The 25,301-nt window shown below is 44.0% G+C and overlaps 2 protein-coding genes across 2 annotated transcripts in view; one reads left to right on the top strand and one right to left on the bottom strand.

Moving 5' to 3' along the window:
- Window positions 1-55: 55 nt before the first annotated feature.
- LOC117555011 lies at window positions 56-2,111 on the top strand (the record flags this gene model as incomplete). Its single annotated transcript, XM_034229661.1, has 2 exons — window positions 56-353; window positions 859-2,111. Coding segments are annotated over 2 exons (1,492 nt in total), but the record flags the coding sequence as incomplete, so codon positions are not given.
- A 3,548-nt stretch (window positions 2,112-5,659) lies between these two features.
- The window catches only part of boc (BOC cell adhesion associated, oncogene regulated), a 33,075-nt gene continuing 13,433 nt past the window's right edge, over window positions 5,660-25,301 (bottom strand). The window contains exons 2-18 of the mRNA XM_034229646.1: window positions 23,903-24,031; window positions 22,793-23,065; window positions 16,468-16,614; window positions 14,810-14,953; window positions 13,935-14,228; window positions 12,613-12,885; window positions 11,913-12,181; window positions 11,669-11,834; window positions 11,239-11,298; window positions 10,774-10,983; window positions 10,269-10,444; window positions 9,318-9,540; window positions 8,497-8,682; window positions 7,989-8,200; window positions 7,198-7,277; window positions 6,720-6,871; window positions 5,660-6,613 (exon numbers count right to left, since the gene is read on the bottom strand). Coding sequence (XP_034085537.1) covers window positions 6,441-6,613; window positions 6,720-6,871; window positions 7,198-7,277; window positions 7,989-8,200; window positions 8,497-8,682; window positions 9,318-9,540; window positions 10,269-10,444; window positions 10,774-10,983; window positions 11,239-11,298; window positions 11,669-11,834; window positions 11,913-12,181; window positions 12,613-12,885; window positions 13,935-14,228; window positions 14,810-14,953; window positions 16,468-16,614; window positions 22,793-23,065; window positions 23,903-24,014 — 3,150 coding nt within the window. The 5' untranslated portion in view covers window positions 24,015-24,031 and the 3' untranslated portion in view covers window positions 5,660-6,440. The remainder of the gene's footprint in view (window positions 6,614-6,719; window positions 6,872-7,197; window positions 7,278-7,988; window positions 8,201-8,496; window positions 8,683-9,317; window positions 9,541-10,268; window positions 10,445-10,773; window positions 10,984-11,238; window positions 11,299-11,668; window positions 11,835-11,912; window positions 12,182-12,612; window positions 12,886-13,934; window positions 14,229-14,809; window positions 14,954-16,467; window positions 16,615-22,792; window positions 23,066-23,902; window positions 24,032-25,301) is intronic.

Genomic DNA, 25,301 nt, shown 5'->3' with positions numbered 1-25,301 from the left:
AACAACAGCACAACAAAAACAACAGCAGCAGCACCAACAACAGTCACACCAACAGCACCAACAGCCGACGCAGCACAACAGTCTCAGCACCAACAGCACCAACAGCAGACGCACCAGCAGCAGCAGACGCAGCAGCAGCACCAACAGTCTCAGCACCAACAGCAGCACCAGCAGCAGCAGCAGCTCCAGCAGCAGCAGAGCTCTCACTCCAGACACCAGCAGCACCTCCGCAGCAGCTCCAGCAGCAGCAGCAGCAGCAGCAGCAGCACTTCAGGCACCAGGAGAAGAGCTGTGAGGCTGCAGGGTCCAGGGGCCACCACAGCGGACACCTGGCCCCGCAGGAGCACCTCAAGGTGGGTGTCACATGGTTGATGCAAAGACAGTTTGATTTGATAAGATGGGATCATAGTAGTGTCATATTTATGTTGAGCATGCAACTGGCATGTCCAGCGCTCAAACTGTATTAGTAAAATCACTCAAATGGGTTAAATCAAGAAAGTTACAACAGGTATGCTCATATTTTTTGGACTGGTTGGTCAATTTGAAATACTTAGTTGTTGTAACACCGCAGCAGATCACGTTCACACTGCCACAGCATCAAATGATCCTGAAGTTGCGTAGGAGCTTTTCTCTGTCCTGGGCCTTGCATTAAAATAATGGGCCCAGTGCTCATAGCTGCAGTGAGATAAGAATGTAAAATCATGATATATTATAATAAATAACTTCAGTTCAAAATGATTACAAGAATTGTATCTTGTCAGTGGCAAGTTATACATCTTTCGGAACCGTTCAATCAATATGTGATAAAGATCGTTGATAAGTTCTATCTAATAAGACTTTTCTTTGTTCCTTCCTCAGCCTGGTCAGGACCATAATGCAATGCAGAGGATGATGAGCACAAGGACTCTGAGCAGCAGCTCATCCCGTCTCCCAGTAACTCTGTGTCCCGCCCCTCCTCCGACCCGTCCTGCGCTCCGTCCCGGCAGGAGCGCCACCGCGTCTCCAGCTACTCTGCGGAGGCTCTCATCGGTAAAACCTCCAGCAGTGGGGAGCAGCAGCAGCAGCAGCGCATGGGGCTCCAGCAGCCGGACCTGCGCGGCTACCTGGACTCGTCACGGGGGAAGACCAACATCTCTCACAACCCACAGAACCGCCTCACTGCCGAGCATCCGGGATCAGCCGATGTTCAGAGGGTCTCTGAGTGTCCGCCTTTCAAAGCTATGGGAGGAGGGGGACATCAGCTGGGTGGGTTTGAGGTCCAGGTGTCCCGTGGGAGTGACATGGTGCCTAAGTCAGGTCCCTCGTCCCAGAGGGGCCCTCAGGGGCAGCAGCAGGGCGGCTTCAGGATGGGCGTCGGCCCTCAATCAGATGGCAGGAACCGCTACAGTGCGCTCATCCCGGCTCACAGGGCGTGCAGGTCGGACAGGAAGTGTGTCACCAGAGCTTCATGCAGAGGCCTCCTGTCCCCCCACCTGCCCGAGCAGAGCAACCACCAGCGAGTGCAGTGCTGCCCCCCCGTCAGCATGGAGTACAGCTGCGTCAGCTCGGCAGGAGACATCCAGGCCAAGAGCCCCAGCGTCCCCCAGACTCAGAAGGCCATGCGGCTCGGAGAGGGCAACAAGAGCCACATATCTCAGGTCAGCAGTAATATGCATGGAGGTGTGCGCCCAGGCCTCCCCCACCCTCCCCCCCCTCACAGCAGCTCTGAGCCAGGCCGCTCCTCTGCACCCTCCAGACCCCCCCTCTGCTGTCAGCCAGCACTCCCGCCACTTAAACAGAGACTCTCAACCTACAAAGCTAAGACCTGGGGACCGGCCCCGATCGGGAGCTCTGAGGCACAGCAACCCCTTTGAGCCCGAGGGCCACCTGCCCCTCCCCTCGGGCGGGGGGGTGCTGCTGGGCAGGCCGCAGTCTGGAGGGGAGGGAGGCGCAGCACTATCGTCCGCTTTATGGCAGATGGCGCTCAGGTTCCCGGCGACAACAACAACCTGGTTCCTGACCAACACCTCTCTCAGAACTTTGGTTTCCCCTTTATTCCAGAAGGAGGCATGAATCCCCCGCCTTCCATTAACGCCAACTCCACCTTCATCCCTCCCGTCAGCCAGCCCAACTCCTCCCGAACCCCCTCCCTCCTTCCCGTGGAGCCTCAGAACACCTTACCCTCCTTCTACCCTTCTTACTCTCCAGCCGCTCACCCCAGCCTCCCCAGTGACGTCACCCCTTCAGTACTTTCCCAACCAGATGTTTACCAGCCCGGGTGCAGATAAGGGCAGCTCCGCTCCGCTCAACAACCGCTTCGGCTCCATCCTCTCGCCGCCTCGGCCCGTTGGTTTCGGGCAGGCCAGCTTCCCCTTGCTTCCTGATATGCCTCCTATGCCCATCACCAACTCCTCTGGGATCACCCCGCACATTTCCAACTTCAGCCTCACCTCGCTGTTCCCTGAAATCGCCACCGGGATGCCCGCTGACGGCTCGGCCATGCCCATGTCTCCCCTGCTGTCTCTCTCCAACACCTCGGCTTCAGACTCCGGGAAGCAGCCGAACCGCCCGGCGCACAACATCAGCCACATCCTGGGCCACGACGGCAGCTCGGCCGTGTGAGGAGACTCACACGTTCTGCAAGATATGTTCCTTTTTAAACGTTCACAAAGCGGTGCTGAAGACACCATGTCCGTCTGATTGTTTACATGTTCACAATCTCAATTTTTGGCATATGTATGATGTCGAAGTTATAAGTTGTAATATTTCAAAAACTTTGTTGGTTAAACTGACTGTTTGGTATTAAACATTACATTTAATGAATTGAATGTTTCTGGGTCAGTAAGAAACCTGCAGTTACCCTCCGATGTAATTTACTAACTATATCAGGTTGTATTGTACAGAATGTTTTTTTCCCAAGAGCTATTTTGTAAATAACAATGTTTCATATCAGAATTGCTAGATTATGTATGTATTTGTAAATACAAGATTGATTAATAAAGTTTATAAGAATACATTTGTATTTGATGCCAACTGAAGAACAGTGTGGTGTCTATTCTTCCACTAGAGGGCACCTGAACTCTGTCACTGACTTTAGTTTGTTGTAGCTCTGGGAGGTTGTTTTTAAATCCACCAGAGACCAAAAGGAGATTAGTGTAGTGGTGACTTGACTCTACCAAGAGTTGATTTAAAACTAACTTGCCACATCTGTAGACGGAAATTACACAAGCAAATGATTTGTTTTAGTGTAAAACATAGCTAAGCGTGTCCCATTACACTCATTTTTAGCATCATATCAGTATGTAGTGTCTACTGGGACATGTCTCCATGCTTCAATGTTCAAAAAGCTCTTTATTTTTCTCATACTGCCTGTGCTGCGGCACCTCTTTTCAACCCAGAAACAAATATGAACCTGAAAAAAGGATCAAATAGGGCTCCTTTAACATTAGTAATAACACACACGGATTTTCCCCGATTTAGCACACGTTATTTTTTACCTTAACACTAGGGATAACACATGTTTCCTCAACAATAGTGATAACCCCACAAATTCTCACCTATCACTAGTGATTTGCACATTAGCATTAGTGATGATAACACACTTTGTAGCCTTTGCAAACTATTTACTTCCACAAAAATCTATATATATATAACACACTACAGGAAAGGTAAAAACCCCAAAAAGCAGAGGTGGGTGTTGGGGAATCATTTGCTTAGGTATTCACCCTTTGACACAGTTCAGCATTTTCTCTTTTCACTGTCTCTTTCCCACGGCATAGGTCTACGGCAGGGGTGCCCAACCTTTTTTGAACCGAGAGCTACTTTTAAAGTTGCCAGTCTGCCGAGATCTACCAGGCCAAATAGAGAGGCGTAGCCATTACTGACAGCCTACTACCAGGTAAATACACACTTCTACTTGTATAAAACTGACCTTTGTACAATTAATACTTCATAAAATACTGCAGATCCTTTATCTTACCTTGGCTCTTTCTAATCTTCACACATACAAGTATTTAACTGAAGTTACACAACAGTGTTGTTGATAACAGAGTGGAGTTTATTCACACGTCACTACAGTGGGTAATGTTTTCAAGAACATTGAACAGTGCTGCCACATATGACACAGGAACAAAAAGAAAAGACCTGAACCCTTTCTTTGCCATTATATAAAAATAGTGTTGCTACAAAAGTATAAATGAGGCTTACTAATAAGACAACTCAGATCTGAAGCTACACAGAAATCTGCTGCCAACGTGCAATAAAAAAAGACTAAATTAATAGAATCAAACCCTTTTTTGTTGCATTTTAGTAGATTATAAAAAGAAATGCCTTTAATAGGATGCAAGCAACACTAGTTTCTTAACCTCAATTGATAATAGACTATAATCAATTTAAGTTTGCATTCTTATTACCATTTTGTACAATAATTATAATGAATAAGTTCAAACAAACTAAAACTCAGCTGATTAATAACGGTATCTAACTTGAGTTTTATCATATCAAAAACCTGTTGAAATGCTGCTCTTATTTTTACTGTCCCCCAAAAGCGCGTCGGCAGCCTCCAGGAAATGTTTTCTTTCACAAACTTCGCCGTCTTTGAAAGACTTCATGTGTTTCGCAAGAACGTGACTGACACGATAAGATGCTCTGGTAGCAGCCTTGCTCTTGTTGTTGGGCCTGGTGAAAATGGACTGCCGTGCATTTAGTTGTCCTTTCAGGCCCCTCCCCTTTTGGGAGCGTAGGGCAGAATTAGGAGGGAATTCCGTCTCGTAGCGTTTGTGCACTGTTTTGAAATGCCGCTCCTAAATTACCCTTCTTCGATAAAGCCACGCTCGCATTGCAGATGAGACAGATGGACTTTGAATTGGAATAGATACAAAAATAATCATCCTCCCACTCGGAGTGAAAATTATATATTTTGGGTTTATTTTGCTTCTGCCGTAATTGCGGTCTTGCTGTGTGTGCGACTGTCACTCCTGTTGACACGGACAACGTCAGCTAACTAGTGCCCACTGCCCACCAGCCACGCCCCGACACATGGGGTCACGCCGGCCAATCACAAAGCTTTGATGCATTCAAGTGCATTATTCTGGCACAGGAAGATTAAGTTATAGGACATTAACGATAAAACAGAATATTGTTGTTCTATTTTTAGACACATCTCGCGATCGACTGGGAATCTCCCCGCGATCGATCGGTCGATCGCGATCGACTGGTTGGGCACCCCTGGTCTACGGCCTTGGGTATTGCTGCTATCTCTCTTAGGAGGGGCAGCTTGGGCGCATTGTTTGCTTGCCAGTCTATGACAGAGCACAAGCCATGAGGTAGTTTACTTTTCTATGGACGACAGCTCTAGTGAGATTCAGGGGCCATATTTGTTTAGTCTCGCTGATGAAGAATGTTGATTATTACACTCCGAACTAGTTAAAACCTCGAGCTACAGGAGGGTGCTTCAGAATTGATTGTGGCATCTCTACCGTGTGGTCAACTCGTGGCCCGTGACATCGTGTGAATTCTCCGGCCGAAGCTCCAAATAAACCGTCAGTGTTTGCCATCAAAGCTCCAGCTCTCCTCGTGTCTCAGAGTCCTGACCATCGTCCTGACTCTATTGCTTCAGAAGTTTCCCCCACAGTGGGCATACTGAAATTGTACCAAGATTGAAAGGATGCGCCAAACTCTGTCAATTTTATAAGCTTTTATTTACATGCAATAGTGCTCCAGCATGTGCAACCACAGAGCGGCCACACTGATAAAGGGACGTAGATTCAGGATCTCCTTCATTTCGATTGCAGATGTCTCTGGCAAAGACTAATACTTGGACCTGTGAGGAGGAATAATACTGACACACCTGTCACAGCCCTCACCTGGCCGTCATTTGGTAACCAGCTAATGAGTAAACACAGACGTGGTTGCAGTATCAAGTTCAGCTTATCGATGACTTTAAGAGTTAAAGATATTTTTCCAGAATCTCTCCCATTCAGTGATTTAAAAAAATAAATAACTATACAATATATAATCTCTTGTACACTACTGAAACAGACTTATGGTGCATACACTTGTTAATAGGTTGTTAATGATGAACAATGCATAATACATGGATTATTGCTATAGAAACAACTAAAGAGCGATGAAGCGCCTTATAATTACAGCGTGAGACTGGTTCCAATGGTCCCTTTAAAGCGAGTTATCTAAGGATGGAGGAATGGTGCGAGGAAAGGAGACATGAAGTGCTGAGCTGCGAGGAATCCTCTGCAGACTAAAGGCCGATCTTCACACAAGGAATAAAAACATATTTCCCTCCCCAGGAAACGCAGAAAGAAATCAGCAAGAGCCTTTTTTTCAATGTGAAAATAACCTTATATACAGTATAACCAGACACTATGTACAAAAGCATAAATATATAAATATCTGTGATACAAAAATAAATATTTTCTCTTGTTTTCTTCTGCTGAACAGTCTCTTTATGCATCTGTTGTGTTGGCGGTCCCTTCGCCCTCGGGGGACGCTTCATTTGGGAGGATGTTCACTTCCTGTATCGTCGTGTTGTCCTGGGATTGCGGTGTCGTGGCCGCTGAAGACGGCGTGGTAAAAATCCCCTCGTCTTCCAGAGAGAGAAGAGGAAAGGAGGCTGGCTCTGCAGAAAAAAAGGGCGGGTCAGAAATATGTGATTGTAGTGTTTAAAAATGAGACATTGGTTAAGAGATGTTGTTAGATCGACAAAGGTAAGAGTCCACTCGTACTGTAATTGACGTCATCCTCTGCTTCATCTTCAACATAAAAGTCTCCATCTCCTCCCAGCTCCTGAGAACCCAGGGGCTGATGGGAAGAGTCGAGGAGCTGCAGAGTGGAGTCGTCTGCAGGACAGCAACCATGTTCATGATGGTCTGGACCTCTGAGGAACGAAAGAAATAAGGTGTTTATAGAAAAACTGCAAGTAGTACTTTTTAAACAGCTTGGTTTAGTGAACTTTTACATTTACGCTCTATTTCTTCCGCTTTATACGTAAAAACAACCATGATGATGTTCTGTGCTCTCAAATTGACGGTGACCTACACTCAATACTGCGCCTGAATGCATCCTGTTTGGACAAAAACGTTGTGAAAATGCTCTGCTAACATTGCGAGCTTTATAGACACAAGTCCATTTTTTAATATTATTAATAGCCCTCAAGCACACTGCAATACAAAGTGTATATATGAGTGTTGAATGAAAACGCACCTGTTGGAGTAGAGGTAAACAGGCAGATGTCCGTTGGACCCCATCTGTGGTAACAGCGTGTCACACTCCATGTCACAGTCCTGCAAAACACACAAACATATAGGCAAGGCAAGTTTATTTATATAGCACTTTTCTATACGCGACAAATCAAAGTGCTTTACAAAACAAATTAAAAGACTTTTTAGGAATACATACAGTAAAAACGCATTATATAATGGCATTTTACAACAGGCATTACAAAGCAAAGATAATAAAATAAACACCACAGGTATACAATACATGTTTAAATGGCATACTGTAGTTCGAATATGAGCGTCTCAATTAAAAGCAGCGCAAAGAGATATGTTTTTAGTCTCGATTTAAAAATAGTAAGCGTTTCTGCGGACGTGCATTATTTGGGTAGTTTGTTGAGTGTCGGGGCATAACAGCTAAATGCTGCCTCTGATTTTACTCTCGGAGCCGATAGCAGACCCGTCCCAGAAGACCTGAGGCACCTTGATGGCTCGTAATTATGTAGGAGGTCAACAATATACTTTGGTCCTAAACCATGTAATGATTTAAAAACCAGCAATAGTACTTTAAAATCAATTCTTTGGCCGACTGGAAGCCAATGTAGAGATTTCAGAACCGGACTGATGTGATCCACTCTTTTAGTGTTAGTGAGGACACGTGCAGCGGCGTTCTGAATCAGCTGCAGTTTTCTGATGGATTTTTTTATATAAATGAAATATTCCACTCATAACATGAAGAGCTCATTAACAACATACAGTTTAATGGGTTGTTTTTTGTACCTGCTGCAGGCCTGGCAGGCAGTGTGTGTTGTGGTGAAGTTTGCCGTTCCCGATGCATTCCCCGTTAGCCGGGTAGACCCCATGTGGTGCGGTCATGCGACTGTCCAGAGGGCAGTGGCCAACCAGAGCGAGGCCCTGCAGGGGAACCATGGTGTACTGACAGGACGACCCGGGGGCCGCCACCGCGGGGAAACACAGGTCCGACATTTGCTCTGAAATAAGAATAAAAATTAATTACACAGATGCAGAGGTAAAAACTGGTGGTGTAAATCAAAATTATAATCTTTGATTCATTTAGTTGTATTGTGGAGGAAGATAAAACGAATAAACATTTGGTATTCTAATAAAGAAATGCATGACAAATTAGTAAGATCATTTTTTGTTTGACTTTTTAAATTGGCTTAAAGTCCGACAATTTTCCGACGCTTAGCTAAAGAATCCATGTCTCAGCGAGCCTTACATGTTAACAATGACAGAACTAGTAAATATATATAAAAAATATACTCACTCTGTTTGGCCCATGCCCTCCAGAGGCAGAAGGGGATGAAGGCGACGATGATGAAGACGAAGGCTCCCAGGACTATACCAACTATGAGGTAGGGGAGGTCTCCGGGCCGAGGCACCAGGCCGCTGGGGGGACCCATCGGGTGGTCGGGGGACTCTGAGGGGGACGGGCGGTGGTGATGAGGACGAGCTGAGGGGACAAGAAGAAGATGGAGAAACTTTTTTTTTAAAAGGCAGCTTGGAATTAGTTTGAAGTTCGTAGGCTTCGTTATATTCAAAACAGCTACAGCGAAGTTTTGGAGACGAAAATGTTGAGTCTCAGGCTCCTCGAATAATGAAACATACAATAACAAAAGTAAAATAAACAAAATAGTGCAATAGACAAAATAGTACAAGTAATTTGCTAGATTAAGAAAAATACATATGTACATATTAAGAGAATAAGAATGTAAAATGAAATATCGTAGAGTAGACAAATGACTGTATACTGTGTTATTACACGGCTTGGTTGAATACTTGATTGTGATTGGTCAATTTGGATATTTCAGAGGTTGTTAATATTCGATAACACACCGTTGCTAAGATAAATAATGACCGTTGCTTGGAGGATCATGGGAGAGAAGGAAAGAGGCTTAAAAGACACAGTTGGATGTCAAATAAATCGACAGAAGAAGACAGACAGGAAGTGAACACTAACAGGAACAGGGTATGGGCTCTGGCAGTGTTTAAAGACCGGAGAAAACAGTACGTTAATGGTGAATCAGGAACAGATATTAGCTAGTGTGTGTTGCAGTGAAATCTCCCCCCAGTAAACCAGGACCCCACCTTTGGTCTCCAGGATCACCACGTTGCCGAACTCGCTCTCGCCCTTCTCGTTGAAGCTCTGCATCTTGATGTCGTAGGCGGTCTCCGGCTGCAGGTCGGTGATGGAGTGCCAGTATCTGTCGCCCTCCACCACGTCCTTCTTGTAGTCGCTGTCGTTGTCGCTGTCCGTCGGCCGGTAGTAGATGTAGAAACCGTAGATGGGCGTGTTGTTTACGGGAGTGTACTGTCGAGGGGGGGATAAATCATGTTGCAATCACAATGAACTGGAAATAAACGGCAATAACAAACACTGTGTATCCTGATAAATAAAAACACATTGTTAAGCGTCTCCTTTTCTATATACCACAACCATTTGCACAATTGTAATGTATATATTACCCAATGTCTATAGGTTTCTGTAGTATGTTGCTGAGTAGAGTTGTAATCAAATGTCTTCAATATTTTCTCTATATTGTGTATTATTTAGATAATCTAGTGATACATTTTCTACTGTGAATATATAGATATAATATGTATATATTTGCTGTTAATGTAAATTTGTATTATATTTGTATCTTATTCTATCTTTAACTCATGTGCAATGCTTGACAACATTGCTGCTGGGACAAAATAATTTCCCAATTTGGGATAAATAAAGTATCTATCTATCTAAGTGTCTATTTATCTGTCTGTCTGTCAGTCAATCTATCCGTCTATCCGTCTATCCGTCTATCCGTCTATCTATCTATCCGTCTATCTATCTATCTATCTATCTATCTGTCTATCTGTCTATCCGTCTATCTATCTATCCGTCTATCTATCTATCTATCTATCTGTCTATCTGTCTATCTATCTATCTATCCGTCTATCTATCTATCTGTCTATCTGTCTATCCGTCTATCCGTCTATCTATCTATGTATCTGTCAGTCAATCTATCTGTCTATCCATCTATCCATCTATCACTCACTCACCGTCCACTTGAGAATGATGGTGGTCTCATTAATGGCTTCATTGTATGTGATGTAGGGTCCATCAACGGGGCGTTCGTGGGTCCTCCCCCCCACCACTGTGTAGGCCTTGGAGGGCGCACTGGGAGGACTGGAACCGATTACATTCACCGCCACAACTCTGAACTTATAGGAGGTACCTACAGGGAGAGGGATAGCCATTATAAATGCGTCTCTGGGGGGAACACGGCGTCTAGAAATAGGGTCTATTTTGTGATGACTGATGATGTTTGTCTTCACATCACATCATGTTTTCCTTTTGTGCGATCTGGTTGTGATTGATGGCAGCAATTACTGAAATGACTGTAACAACACTCATTATGCTGATGAATTTACAGGCCGTGGGAATGTAATTATGAAGGACATCATCGTCGTAATTATATGTTACGGCATCTTCTTCCCCGCCCCTGACTCCATCAAGTCAGGACAAACAACTGTGAATAATAATAAGTTAAAGAAGATGGCCAACCTTTCTCCAGCTCCGTGATCTCCACAGAGAGGCGAGATGGGGGGATGTTTTCCACCGCAGTCACCCAGTCTTCTCCAGCCTTCTTCACCTTCTTGTACTCCACCCGAAACGACTGGATGGGAAAGCCGCGGTTACCACGAGGAATCCAAGTCACGTACGCCGACGTTTCCGTTGCAGTGGAGACTGTGGGCTTGTCCGGGGCTTCAGGAGCTGCAGAGGAGGAGGGACGGAGTCAGATAGAGGACATAAACTCTCACATAACATTCTTTAAATATGACGGTGGAGGAAAAACACACTATGTTAAGCACTTACTGAGATCTCATCCTTCAGAGACAGAAAGGAAAAAGAGATTGAGAAGTTAGTCAAAAGGAGAAGGGTTAGAAGTTTTGCATAGCATGTTACAGTTATTTTAGTAAAGTTAGTAGGAGAAAGAGTTTGCAAATGGACCCTATGAGGCACACTTACGAGAGAGGCTTGGTGAAGGAACAGCAGGAGTTTTTGGAGGGTCCATTTGACCTCTGCGACCTGAAGATAAAAAACACCAGTTAGATGAAACAAATAAATCGTCTTTTGAGCAACGTAACATGTTTCGAAGTCTCCTCTAAGGCAGAATGTCATTTTAACAACCAACAAACTCCTATATTTTACTAAACAAAAATGAAGAGCATAAACTAGAATTGAAAATGTTTGGTCAGGAAATAAATCAAGTGAGAAGCAGGGTCATTTTTTAAAGATTTATCTTTTGCAACCAGTGGATTTTACCATAGAACAGAGCATTCACTACTGCATTGTCTTCTCTTTTCATACCCAGAGGTCGGCTGTACTTGGCTTGGCTAAATGCTACTGTACGCTTCTAACTTGCTCTCAATGACTATGCTAATGACAGCGTTTTTACCTTTGCCAGTTCTGAAGGTCATCATGGCAGGTTGTCCCAGACCAGCACAGTTTTTGGCGGCCATCTCCACCTCGTACAGGCTGTCCGGCTGCAGCTTGGCCAGAGTCAGCTTATGGAGAGCGCCTGATATACAGCTGGAGGTCCACTCCATCAGAGGGACTCCCACCTGAGAGAGAGAGGCTAGCTTAGCTTACAAGTATCATTGTTGATATTAAATTAGAACACAGTGGTGTGACTGCAGTACCTTTCTGTATTTGACCATGTACTCCAGCACAGGGACTCCTCTCTCGTGCCTCGGCCTCCAGGTGAGCTCGTAGTAATCAGCCTTGCCTGTGCGGGGCTGGCTGAGGATGATGGGAGCGTCGGCTGGGAGGATATGTCCCGGCAGCTCGGAGCAGTCGAGAGGCAACATGGCCCCCGAAGGCCCAGGCCTCACAGGAGCCTGCTCTTTAAGCACCTTATCGGGGCTGATAGGCCGGTAGATAGGGGGCAGCTTCCCCCTGGATGTAATTCCTAAAAGAAAGAAAAGACAATGGAAGAATCTAGTAAATGAAAATCTTAAGACATAAAAAAGGATTTTGTTTATTGGGTTTTTTCAACAGCATACAGTTATTCTATCAGAGCGTGTATCAAAAGTAGGTAGACAAATCTTCACTTTATAGAAGAATAGGTAGAGTAACAATGTAAATACTGCTCAACACCAAGGCAAACTAAATCCCACACAGACAGAAGACAAACAGACAATAAACAAATAAATAAATAGAAAACCAGCCACCTAAAACAAAAATGTTAATAATAAACAATAAATGTCGCCGCGACAACACGTCCAGTGTTGGGACCCCTCCTAAATGCAAAAGTTTATTCAGGAATGATTGGGACATTTGAAAAAAAGGGCCCATATTAAGGATCACATTTTCTAACAGATTACAAATGATCTGACGTACCGGTTGATACTGTGATGAGGCGCGTGGAGGCTTGGGAGCTGCCCACCTGGTTCTCGGCCATGCATTGGTACAGCCCGTCGTCCTGGGGGCCCACGTTGAAGACGCGCAGCATCCTGGCGGTTTGTCGGTGGCGAGGAGACGGGGCGAGGGGCCGGGCGTTGTGAAGCCACATCACAGAGGGGGTGGGTTTACCTCGAGCCTGGCAGGAGAAACGCACCGTCTCCCCGAACACCACCTCCTGCTGGAGCAGCTCCACCGTCACCTGGGGGGGCTCTGCAGGGGGGAGGGGGGAGTTAGTGGCTGGTTCAAAACTTAAAAAGTAGCTTGGATTTGTAGCTGTTCATAGGGCAGGGGCAGGGGTAAGATAATATGGACTTTTATTAATCCCCGTGGGGAAATTCAGTAGTTTAGCAGCAACAGGGTAAGGATGAAAAACAGGGGAACAGAAACAGATTTCTTCCACGACTACTTTTTGACTTAAACAATATCACGTGTTTGAGCATGTGTGTGTGCTTGAAATCCCAATCATGCATGCAGGGGTATGTGTGTGTGTGTGTGTGTGACAGAGGGGTATAGAGCCATGCAGGCGGGCCCGGCCGGGGAGTTGATGGTTGGCTGCTTGTGAATCAGGGAAAGACAGAACTCATTACAGCAGCTCTCTGGCTTTAATTAGAGCCAGCTGCAGCACACACACACACACACACACACACACACACACACACACACACACACACACACACACACACACACACACACACACACACACACACACACACACACACACACACACACACACACACACACACACACACACACACACACACACACACACACACACACACACACACACACACACACACACACACACACACACACACACACACACACACACACACACACACACACACACACACACACACACACACACACACACACACACACACACACACACACACACACACACACACACACACACACACACACACACACACACACACCCATAACCTAGACACACTCAATCAGCTGCAGAATAGAGCGCTCTGTCTCCACAAACTCTCTTACACAACACCAAGCTTACATGCTGCTCACACCTAACTACACACAGACACACACACATTTATATATATATACAAACCCAGTCCCCACTGTCAGCCAAACAGGAGTCAAATTTGACACGTTTTTTAATATTTCTGTCGTAATAAGAGGTTATTTCATCTCGTTGCAACAACAACTTTGCAATTTGTGTATTGACCAGTACAAAAAGGCAAATTCATAAACTCCATTCCCTAATAAAGCCCAAACCCAGCTTCCACTCCACTCACCAAACACTTGCACGTCGTAGAGCACCGTGGCAGAGCTGTCGGAGCCCATGCCGTTGTCCGCTCTGCAGATGTAGGTGCCTGAGTCGGCCTCGCCCACCGTGTCGATCAGCAGGTTGCTGAGCAGGAAGCGCGTGTTGTTATGGGAACGCAGCTCCTGCCCGTCTTTGGCCCATATGACATGCGGGGTGGGGATGCCGCTGGCCACACACTCCAACACCAGCCGCTGGCCTTTGGTCACCATGATGGAGCGAGAGGCCGGGGGGTAAATGATGCGAGCCGCTTCGGAGGTGGAGCCTGGGAAATATGAGGACGAAGGGTATGAATATTGACATTAATTATGTGACCATCTATGTTTTTTCTGTAGTTATTGAATGGCTCTTTTTACTGCATTGTTACTGTAGAGTTTTATTATTATTGTGCTGCTGTGTTTATTGTATTTTTGTAACTGACACAACAATTTCCTTCGGGTTGAATAAAGTCCTATCTTATCTTATTTCTATGAATACTATATGAGGTGAAGGAGTCTTTCCTGTATGCATTATGTGGAGTTAATTACATCAAATCAGAGTTTATTTATATAGCCCAATATCACAAAACATGATTGTCTCAGTGGGCTTTGCAGATTCACCAATTGTAGGATTTAGGAGGACAAACGTAGGTTAATCTTAACACATCCAGAATACAAAGGATTTAAATCACAATGTGAAGTCCAAGCCTGAACGATTTATGTTTCTGCATCTTCAAAGGCAGAGATAAGATGATAGAAGTGACAAGTGCTCACCAGATGTGTCTACAGTTACAAGTGCTGCTATATTGATGCAGTATGACCCGTGACTTGTAATGTTAGTAAAACCCGTGTTGGAGGTGAGACTCACGGCGTATACGCAGGCGGTCGGTGGAGGACGATGTTTTGATTTCCTGAGTGACGGGGTTGTAGGCGGCACACTTGTACGACCCCTCATCGTCCCGAGTGGCGTTGGCGATCTGCAGGTTCCCTGACGGCATGATGAGGTAGTTCCCTGCAGAAATAAACAGACAAGATGTCAGATGAGCAAACACTTGAATTAAATACAACCTTAGGATCCAATTTTGCATTCTGACGCTGTGTTAGGAAGCGACTGTGCGGAAAAAGAATGATGGGAAACATTGTAGTTTGTAATGAGATAATTTTAGAGGACGTTTTAATTATAATTTCTATAACTTTATCTGAAGTAAAACCAAAAGTAAGCACGACTAAAATGTCCATAATAATCCTGCAATGCACTAAAATGCATGATTACAGCTATTTATATCAAGAAAATGGTCTGTAAAAAATATCCAATATGATTGTCTCGATTTTTGGCAATGTTAATGCTTTTCTCATTTAAAAAAGATATATATAAAAAAGAGAAATTACCAACTGTTTTGATAACGGATACTAATCGTTAAAGCAGCCGTTACATGAAATGCTTAAGTGTGTCTTGGCCTGGTGTTGAGGGTGTTTTGTAATTCTTCAGGAGCTTTATTTATATATGTCACAATTGCAAAGAAAAAAATACAATAAAATATTGTAATAATAATAATAATAATAATAAATGATATTTATATAGCGCCTTTCAAGGGACCCAAGGTCGCTGTACATGGTGGACAAACAAAACAAAACAGACAATCAACGGGCAAACCAAATAAATAAATAAAGGAAGCCAGGGGACCAGAAAAGGGCTAGGGCCCGAAGGCCAGGGTGAACAGGTGTGTTTTTAGTGATGATTTGAAGATGTCCAGGGAGGCAGCATTACGGATCTCGGCAGGAAGTGCATTCCAGAGGGTGGGGGGCCGCAACACTGAACGCCCTGTCACCAACAGTTCGGAGGCGAGAGCGGGGGATGGAGAGCAGGCCCGTGTCTGAGGACCGCAGACTCCGAGAAGGGGTGTAGGGATGGAGGAGGTCCGATAAGTACTGGGGGGCGAGGGTATGGAGGGACTTGTACGTATAAAATATTGTACACACAAAAATGCAGGGTGGTGAGGAGAATTAACAGCTGGGAAAGCAATGTACTATAACATGTAATTATATTCATCATACTTCTCTTCACTAGAAAGGCATTTGTATGTGGAAATACATGCAAGAAAATATGACAAAGAGGAACCGCAGAACAATTGAGTGCATATTGTGAAACTCTGTATTATAAGTACTGTGTGCCACTCAAGCGTTAGTACTGTCAGTGGAGACCACAAGATGGCGCCCTGGAGTCTGAGCCCCAATCACCGAGTGCTCGTCAATGTGGTTTTCATTTCCTCACAGATAAGCTGCAGATATCAGTATCTACAGCTCCCAGGCATCATCAGCGTACCAGCCACAAACCACTGGAGCTTTTCTTCTAAATAGTTAAAAAAAATAAACAACTGCATTCCCATGTTTCAACATTGTCCAGATAATGCCCTTATCGCTGCTTTTATAATGGGCCTGATAGCAGGATTATGGCATTCCAGTAAACTATGAAGATAGTATGAGAATTAAGAGGGAAGTGGGGACAGATTGCCGACGATCCGGTACCTTTGGAAGTCTCCAGCCACTCCTGTTTGACGCTGTATCGGACCTGCGCTTTGGGCTGGCTCTCGGGGAGGTGACACTCGATGACCGCCGTGTTGCCTTCGTCCACCTCGATGTCGTGCTGGTCGTCGGGCTCGAAATCCCGCAGCTCTGAAAAACACACAGAGGCGAGGGGGAAGTCAGCGCTGTCGCCATTCTTCATCTTTAATACACAGTGTAAATCACATCTAACGACACATTTAGAGGGCGACAACCACAATAAACGGAGCAATAATAAACTGCTTAGTGGGCGTCGCTCCGAAGTCCCCCTTTGTGTCTTAACCACATTCCCAAATCAATGTCTTTGAAGGAAAACCTCCATTAAGTAATATATTTCCCAGCGCTTCTAGTAACATGATTTCCTTTAAGTTTATCAGATGTTCTGTTTTCTGTCAGTTCACGTCACTTTTGGGTAAGCCTGAGAGTGGTGTCTGTAACTTTGGAGGAGGTGTCATTAATCCTGTCAAACATTACACCAGGACTGGGTTCAGATTCTGTGGGAAATGGGTGGAGTGGGATTACTGGGGCCATGTGCTGCGACTGTGTCCCGCAGACTCTCAGTCTGCACAGCACAGACACTCATGTGACCTCTGACCTCCTAAACCCCCCCCCCCCCCCCTCCTGAGCGGCCCGGAGGCCTGGCCACGAGGTCAAAGTTGAGAGGTGTCCATCCTATAGGGTTTCAATGAAAGATATCCAGTTTGGGTTCGGGAGGAAACGGCTAAACTCTGCTCTTAAGAGGCCGGGAAAAAATAATGTCAGCAGGGGGGGGGGGGGGGTGCTGCCATTTCAGATTTGTAGCCGAGGAAAACTAAAATGAGACTGAAGGGAGCAGGGGGAAAACAAAGTGGAGAAATGTGTCATGAGTAAAGCAGTGAAATGAAAGATAAATAAAACTTCTGCAGGAATTAAACCAGCCTCTGTTGATTTATTCCTAACAAACACGGCCACTCTCCATTCTTTCCAGAGGTGCTATGACCAGGGTGTTTTTCTTTCTCTCTGGTATACAGTCAGCTGACGGGGGCTTTGTATACAGCTCTAATTGAATAAGGACAGTTTAGTCAAGGGCCCGGTATCTACTGATAGCGACGCCGTGGTGATTTACTCAAAGCGCTGAGCAAACACTGCAGGTCACTGATTTATTCACCCTGTCCCTCTGTGTGTGTGTGTGTGTGTGTGTGTGTGTGTGTGTGTGTGTGTGTGTGTGGCAAAGACACAAAACACACACACTTAAACACAACTCTGTTTCAGCTCTTATTCTGAAAGATGAGAATCCCAGCCGAGACATGTCATGCTAAGCAGTGTGTGTGTGTGTGTGTGTGTGTGTGTGTAAAAAGCCTTAAAGAGGGACCTTGTGGCGCTCCATTTGCTAAATCAATCAGATGCTGTTTTTACAGCCACCACCCCCCCCCCCCCCTCATATCTCCCCATCCCACCTTCCTCCTCCTGCCTGCTTCTACCAAATTCCTCCAGTTACACCTTTTAACCCCCCCACCACATTCTTCACAGGAAGAACCCCGCATGGGTGCCTCTCAGGTGTGTGTGCGTGCATGTGAGCGTGCACGTGTGTGTGTATCCTGCAGGGATGTAGGATTGATGGTATTCATAAAGTAAAGCAGACCTCCCGCACCAGCGCTGCTTGGCAAAAGGCAGACTCAAGAGAGATTCATCATCTATATGTGTAGCAGTGAGAGGTGTGTGTGTGTGTGTCTGAATTACAACATGTTTGTGCAACATGTTGCGCAGATACATGTCTCTGTTTTCTGCAGTGACGAAGGGGAGTCTGCACAAGAATTTGAGGCGCTTTTAACTTATGCCAGAAGAGCAAAGAGGGTCTGGAATCAACCTATCCCCATCACACAAAAAACATGTGCGCACAACTAAAGAGTGGAAAAGCAGGCACGTACACAGTCCCCGCGGAGCAGTTCCTTAGGCAGTTTGGGGGTGGCCGAGGAGAGACCGTTATTAAATTAGAGGATTTTTAGGGGGAGGTGGGACACACAGTCTGGCTCCACATGTGGTTATCTCAACACGATTCATCCACTATCAATAACTTTAACTGCCTCGGTGGAAAACAGAAATCAAATAATAAAAACACGGAGATGACAAAAGAGAGGGGGAAAGTGAAAGATAATGAAAGGAGGCAAGAGAGCAGAGAAAGTGACAGGGTGGGGAGTGATACATGTGCAAAAAGGAGGAGAAATGTGTGAGTGTGTGTGTGGAGGGTAAAGGAGACAGAGAATGTGACATCACGTCTCATCTTGTGTGAGGATCTTGTCTCGACTGGTCTAAAACTCCTCCAGTTTCTCCAGCCTCATATATCACATCTCTAAATGTAAAACAATACAGCTAATAGCACACCGTTTGTACCCAGAGGTGGTGGAAGTACTGAGATATTGTACTTCCGTAAAAGTAGAAGTACCAGAGTGTAGGAATACTCTGTTACAAGTAAAAGCCATATCATCAAAATGTTAGCAAAGTATCAGCAGCCAAATATAGTTAAAGTAGCGACAGTAAAAGTAGTCATTGTGCAGATTGGTCCATTTCAGAATAATATATATGATATGTTTTCTAATGATTGATCATGAAAGTGTTCTCAAAGCTGGTAAAGGTGCAGCTAGTTTGAAGGACTTTGTATTCTGCAGGGTAGCTGGTGGATTTACTCCAGGTGGAACTAAAGTCTGATTCAACACTTGGTTAGATTTCACATCATTCATCCACATCTGTGAAGTAACTAAAAGGTGTTAAATACATGGAGTGGAGTATAAGTACACCATTGAATTGTAGTGGGGTAGAAGTACAAAGTACCATTAATTGAACTCTTCAAGTAAAGTACAAGTACCTCCAAATTGTACCTAAGTACTTTACATCAGTGTTTAAACCTAATAGTGTGTTCTACTGAGACCATCCACCCTCTATCCACCCCCTCTCTCACACACTCTCTTATCTCCCCCCAGCCCTTTACCCAATTACGGGGCCATAATTTCTGCCGAGCCCTGCTGTCGGGCCCTGTGGAGAGGAATGTGGTGTTGTGTGGAGCAGAGGGGCCGATGGAAGCAGGGGGCCCCCAGGCTGGAGTCCACTCTTCCAGCTCTGACCGGCCCCTGGGTCCCCTCCATTCCTCTGGCTCAAGTTACACAGCTTTCGGACCCCTGCTCAGTCCCAGGATGCATATCAAATATAACACACACTCAGAGCAGAGCAGTGAAGTGTCCGCAGCTGAGAATAACTTCATTAGATCAATGACAGTGCATTAAAGCAGCTGTTGTTACACAGAATAAACAATCACCAGAGGTGGGAAGTAGTAGAGTACAAATACTTTGTTTCTGTACTTAAGTACATTTTTCTGGTATCAGTACTTTACTCCACTACTTATTTTCTGACGACTTTTTACTTTGACTTCTTACATGTTGAACACAAATACCTGTACTTTCTACTTCTTACATGTTGAACACAAATACCTGTACTTTCTACTTCTTACATGTTGAACACAAATACCTGTACTTTCTACTTCTTACATGTTGAACACAAATACCTGTACTTTCTACTTCTTACATGTTGAACACAAATACCTGTACTTTCTACTTCTTACATGTTGAACACAAATACCTGTACTTTCTACTTCTTACATGTTGAACACAAATACCTGTACTTTCTACTTCTTACATGTTGAACACAAATACCTGAACTTTCTACTTCTTACATGTTGAACACAAATACCTGTACTTTCTACTTCTTACATGTTGAACACAAATACCTGTACTTTCTACTTCTTACATGTTGAACACAAATACCTGTACTTTCTACTTCTTACATGTTGAACACAAATACCTGTACTTTCTACTTCTTACATGTTGAACTCAAATACCTGTACTTTCTACTTCTTACATGTTGAACTCAAATACCTGTAATTTCTACTTCTTACATGTTGAACACAAATACCTGTACTTTCTACTTCTTACATGTTGAACTCAAATACCTGTACTTTCTACTTCTTACATGTTGAACTCAAATACCTGTACTTTCTACTTCTTACATGTTGAACTCAAATACCTGTACTTTCTACTTCTTACATGTTGAACACAAATACCTGTACTTTCTACTTCTTACATGTTGAACACAAATACCTGTACTTTCTACTTCTTACATGTTGAACTCAAATACCTGTACTTTCTACTTCTTACATGTTGAACTCAAATACCTGTACTTTCTACTTCTCACATGTTGAACACAAATACCTGTACTTTCTACTTCTTACATGTTGAACACAAATACCTGTACTTTCTACTTCTTACATGTTGAACACAAATACCTGTACTTTCTACTTCTTACATGTTGAACTCAAATACCTGTACTTTCTACTTCTTACATGTTGAACTCAAATACCTGTACTTTCTACTTCTTACATGTTGAACACAAATACCTGTACTTTCTACTTCTTACATGTTGAACACAAATACCTGTACTTTCTACTTCTCACATGTTGAACTCAAATACCTGTACTTTCTACTTCTTACATGTTGAACACAAATACCTGTACTTTCTACTTCTTACATGTTGAACTCAAATACCTGTACTTTCTACTTCTTACATGTTGAACTCAAATACCTGTAATTTCTACTTCTTACATGTTGAACTCAAATACCTGTACTTTCTACTTCTTACATGTTGAACTCAAATACCTGTACTTTCTACTTCTTACATGTTGAACACAAATACCTGTACTTTCTACTTCTTACATGTTGAACACAAATACCTGTACTTTCTACTTCTTACATGTTGAACTCAAATACCTGTACTTTCTACTTCTTACATGTTGAACTCAAATACCTGTACTTTCTACTTCTTACATGTTGAACTCAAATACCTGTACTTTCTACTTCTTACATGTTGAACTCAAATACCTGTACTTTCTACTTCTTACATGTTGAACACAAATACCTGTACTTTCTACTTCTTACATGTTGAACACAAATACCTGTACTTTCTACTTCTTACATGTTGAACACAAATACCTGTACTTTCTACTTCTTACATGTTGAACCCAAATACCTGAACTTTCTACTTCTTACATGTTGAACCCAAATACCTGTACTTTCTACTTCTTACATGTTGAACTCAAATACCTGAACTTTCTACTTCTTACATGTTGAACACAAATACCTGTACTTTCTACTTCTTACATGTTGTACACAAATACCTGTACTTTCTACTTCTTACATGTTGAACTCAAATACCTGTACTTTCTACTTCTTACATGTTGTACACAAATACCTGTACTTTCTACTTCTCACATGTTGAACTCAAATACCTGTACTTTCTACTTCTTACATGTTGAACTCAAATACCTGTACTTTCTACTTCTTACATGTTGTACACAAATACCTGTACTTTCTACTTCTCACATGTTGAACTCAAATACCTGAACTTTCTACTTCTTACATGTTGAACACAAATACCTGTACTTTCTACTTCTTACATGTTGTACACAAATACCTGTACTTTCTACTTCTTACATGTTGAACTCAAATACCTGTACTTTCTACTTCTTACATGTTGAACTCAAATACCTGTACTTTCTACTTCTTACATGTTGTACACAAATACCTGTACTTTCTACTTCTTACATGTTGAACACAAATACCTGTACTTTCTACTTCTCTCATTTTCCAAACAGCTGGTTCCTTTAGTCTGAATGTGTGTTTGATGCGTGATCATTATTCTTTAGAGTCATTGCGTGCCTATTGATTTGAACACGATCCGTGTATCCATCATTTCCTGCTCTTCTCTAAAGAAGAGGGACCAATGGAAACGTTGTCATGTTGCCGTTGTTCAGCATGGAAACATTCATTAGCTAACAATGACATTATTGTTCTATTAATATAAAGGGAGGTCAGGTACTCTTTAAAACAGCTGCTAGTTATGGGTACTTTTTACTGAAGTACATTTCAAAGCCTCTTTACTTTGACTTGAGTAAAGAAGTTTAGTCAGTACTTCTACCAGAGTATTTTTAAACACGAGTAACTGTACTTCTACTTGAGTAAAGGATGTGTGTACTTTTGCCATCTCTGACAACCAGTGAGTGTTACCATCAATGTGTGTATGATCAGAAGTGGAGTTGGTGAAGATTAGACGCTCAGCAGTGGAAAACTTTACAGAGTTGTAACAAATACAGCCTCTTCACTGTTTTTGTTTTAATCAAGGAACATTAAGTCTCAGGATGCTGACTAACCAGAAAGGGGCCTCTGTGTGTGTTTATTTGTCTCTCTTTGTGTGGGCGGCTACTCACTGGCAGCGGTGACGTTAGCAGAAACGCTAGCCAGGGACCCTGCGTTGGTGCTGGCCACACACTGATATCTGCCCACAGTCAGGTTGGACAGGGTGGGGATGTACAGGCTGTTGGGGCCCAGAACCACACCCAGATACCCGTCCAGCAGCTCCATGCCGTTCAGACGCCAGCTGATGTTGGCGGAGGTCGGCCGGGCGCTGCAGCGGAGATTCACACTGCCGCCCAGCTTCTGCACCACGGACATCGGCTCCTCAGTGAAGAATGGCACCTCATCTAAAAAGGAAAAGGGTTCGGTCAGCAAGCACATTTAAGAAAAGCATGGGACACTTTTATTTTATTCCTAAATCAGAATTTAAAGACATTTCCATGTGGCTAGCAGTGTGACACTGAGGAATATCTTCTGACATTAACAAGTCCCCAAAAATATTAAGAGGGCAGCAAATTCTCCTGATTTGAAAACGATGTAGCTGTCAAATTTGGGCATTTTTGTTTTAAAAAATACTTTTCTATCAACGAATCATCCAAAAAGTTGTCCATTAATGTCCTTTCCATGTACTATTCAATAACGGGCCTTAAAATGCAGAAGAAAGGTCAGAATTACATAACAATTTGTATTTATTTGCCAATCAGCATATAGTCAAATGTCTCCAGCAATGCAACACCTTGGATTTTCGTTGGATATCTATTAACATTATCAATAAGTCTTAATATGTAGTAAGAAAGAAGCTTATTCTAGCATTTGGCGAACCTGGAACCAACCTGAAACCATTTCATTTATGATGTATTACTCACTTAGTGCTCTAATCGCTGCAGCACAGTACTTCTTTTCTGTCTCAGTTCATTAATGTTGGCTGGTACATCTCAAACTACCCACTTCTTCAGTTCATTTCAAATAAACTGCTGTTTCTGCTGCCAACGCACGTATAACCCCCCCCCCCCCCCTCCCTAACTGAGACTGTGCCAGGAGATTTTGGTCTTGGCAAGACTTATCCTGCACCAGGTGTTTGGAAAAACTAATACAAGGCATTCATACAGAAAGTCAGTGATAAACAGTTTGACAGAAAGCCCACTAAGGGATCATTTCTGCAGGTTGTTAGTTTGTGTACTCACCAGATAGACAGGCGCCGCCCTGCAGGCAGCACAGCAGCACTGCACCCAGAGCGCACAACACTGGAGCCCTTCTCTTTTTCATCCACGGAGTCCAGTCTCGCTTTCCAGACATCTTCCATACACTACCCCCTGAAACACACGCAGAGGAGGGTCAGAGGGTCACTCACAGAGTTGGTACGTTTAAAACAAACAGCATAAACCACTTTGAAACAAACACACAAAGCTAGCAAAACTTGGAAACATACATCAAGCGTCTAAACAGCCGATCCTGATTCATAAGCTACTTGTATACACACACACGTACACAAACAGGCGGCCATTAAAGAAACACAACCCAGGCGAGGGGTTGACATTTCTTCGTGCAAACAGTTACTAAAAGATAACCATTATTGAAAAGTCAGAAAACATACACGGAGGTCAGAAGGAAATAGAAAACACAAAGAGGAAGGTCAGAGGGTCATTTAAAGACTTGGTACCTTAAACAAAATTAAATGTGTTCTCACAAAACTTGGAAACATACACCGAGCATCCAAACAGCCGATCTTGATTCATAAGCTATCTTCTTTGCAGGGTTTGGGGACTAAATTTCTGAGGTAACCCCGCTCACTTGTATACACACACGTACACAAACAGGCGGCCATTAAGGAAACACAACCCCGGTACCCTCAGCTGCCAAACTCCAGACACAAATAAAGCCTTTCTTTTCCGCCAGCCCCCATCCTACGCTGACCCTCCGCCTGCATCCAGCCAGCGCCCATCAAAGGGACGCCTCATTCTGCGGGCCGTAACCCGACCCCTGCACCTTCCCGCTCAGGTGTAACCGATACAGGTAGAGGGGGAAACACACACAGGCTGCATTCAGGAGTCAGGACAAAGAACGACTAATGAGAGGCAGTAAGAGGAGGGGGAGGGAAATATATATCGAGGAGTGTGTGAGAGATGGAGGGTTTTATTATGGGTGCAGTATGCATGGGGAGGAAAATGGAGATGGTAATGGACAGTCTATTAACAGTTAATGCAGAGAGGGGAGCTTTCCTCGCTCCCTTGTCGCTTACTGCCAAGTTTTTCCAAATTCTTTCCTGTCAGGTTAAACTAACAACTTCCCGTCAGGATGAGGAGGGTGGTCCTGCAAAACTCTCCTCCCCCCCCCCCCCTCTCTATATCGTATACATGCATTTCGCTGAACGTGCACACACTTAAAGGGCATATTCTGCAACGATGGAGCTCAAAACTTTCTCATACATATTTGTCCTGGTCTTATTATGGCAAGGGGATGATTGATGAAGCTCAGAGTGACACACACACACACACACACACACACACACACACACACACACCACACACACACACACACACACACACACACACACACACACACACACACACACACACACACACA

Source organism: Gymnodraco acuticeps, unplaced genomic scaffold (assembly GCF_902827175.1).
Source record: "Gymnodraco acuticeps unplaced genomic scaffold, fGymAcu1.1, whole genome shotgun sequence".
NCBI lineage: Eukaryota > Metazoa > Chordata > Actinopteri > Perciformes > Bathydraconidae > Gymnodraco > Gymnodraco acuticeps.
This window is presented reverse-complemented; position numbering and strand designations above follow the sequence as displayed.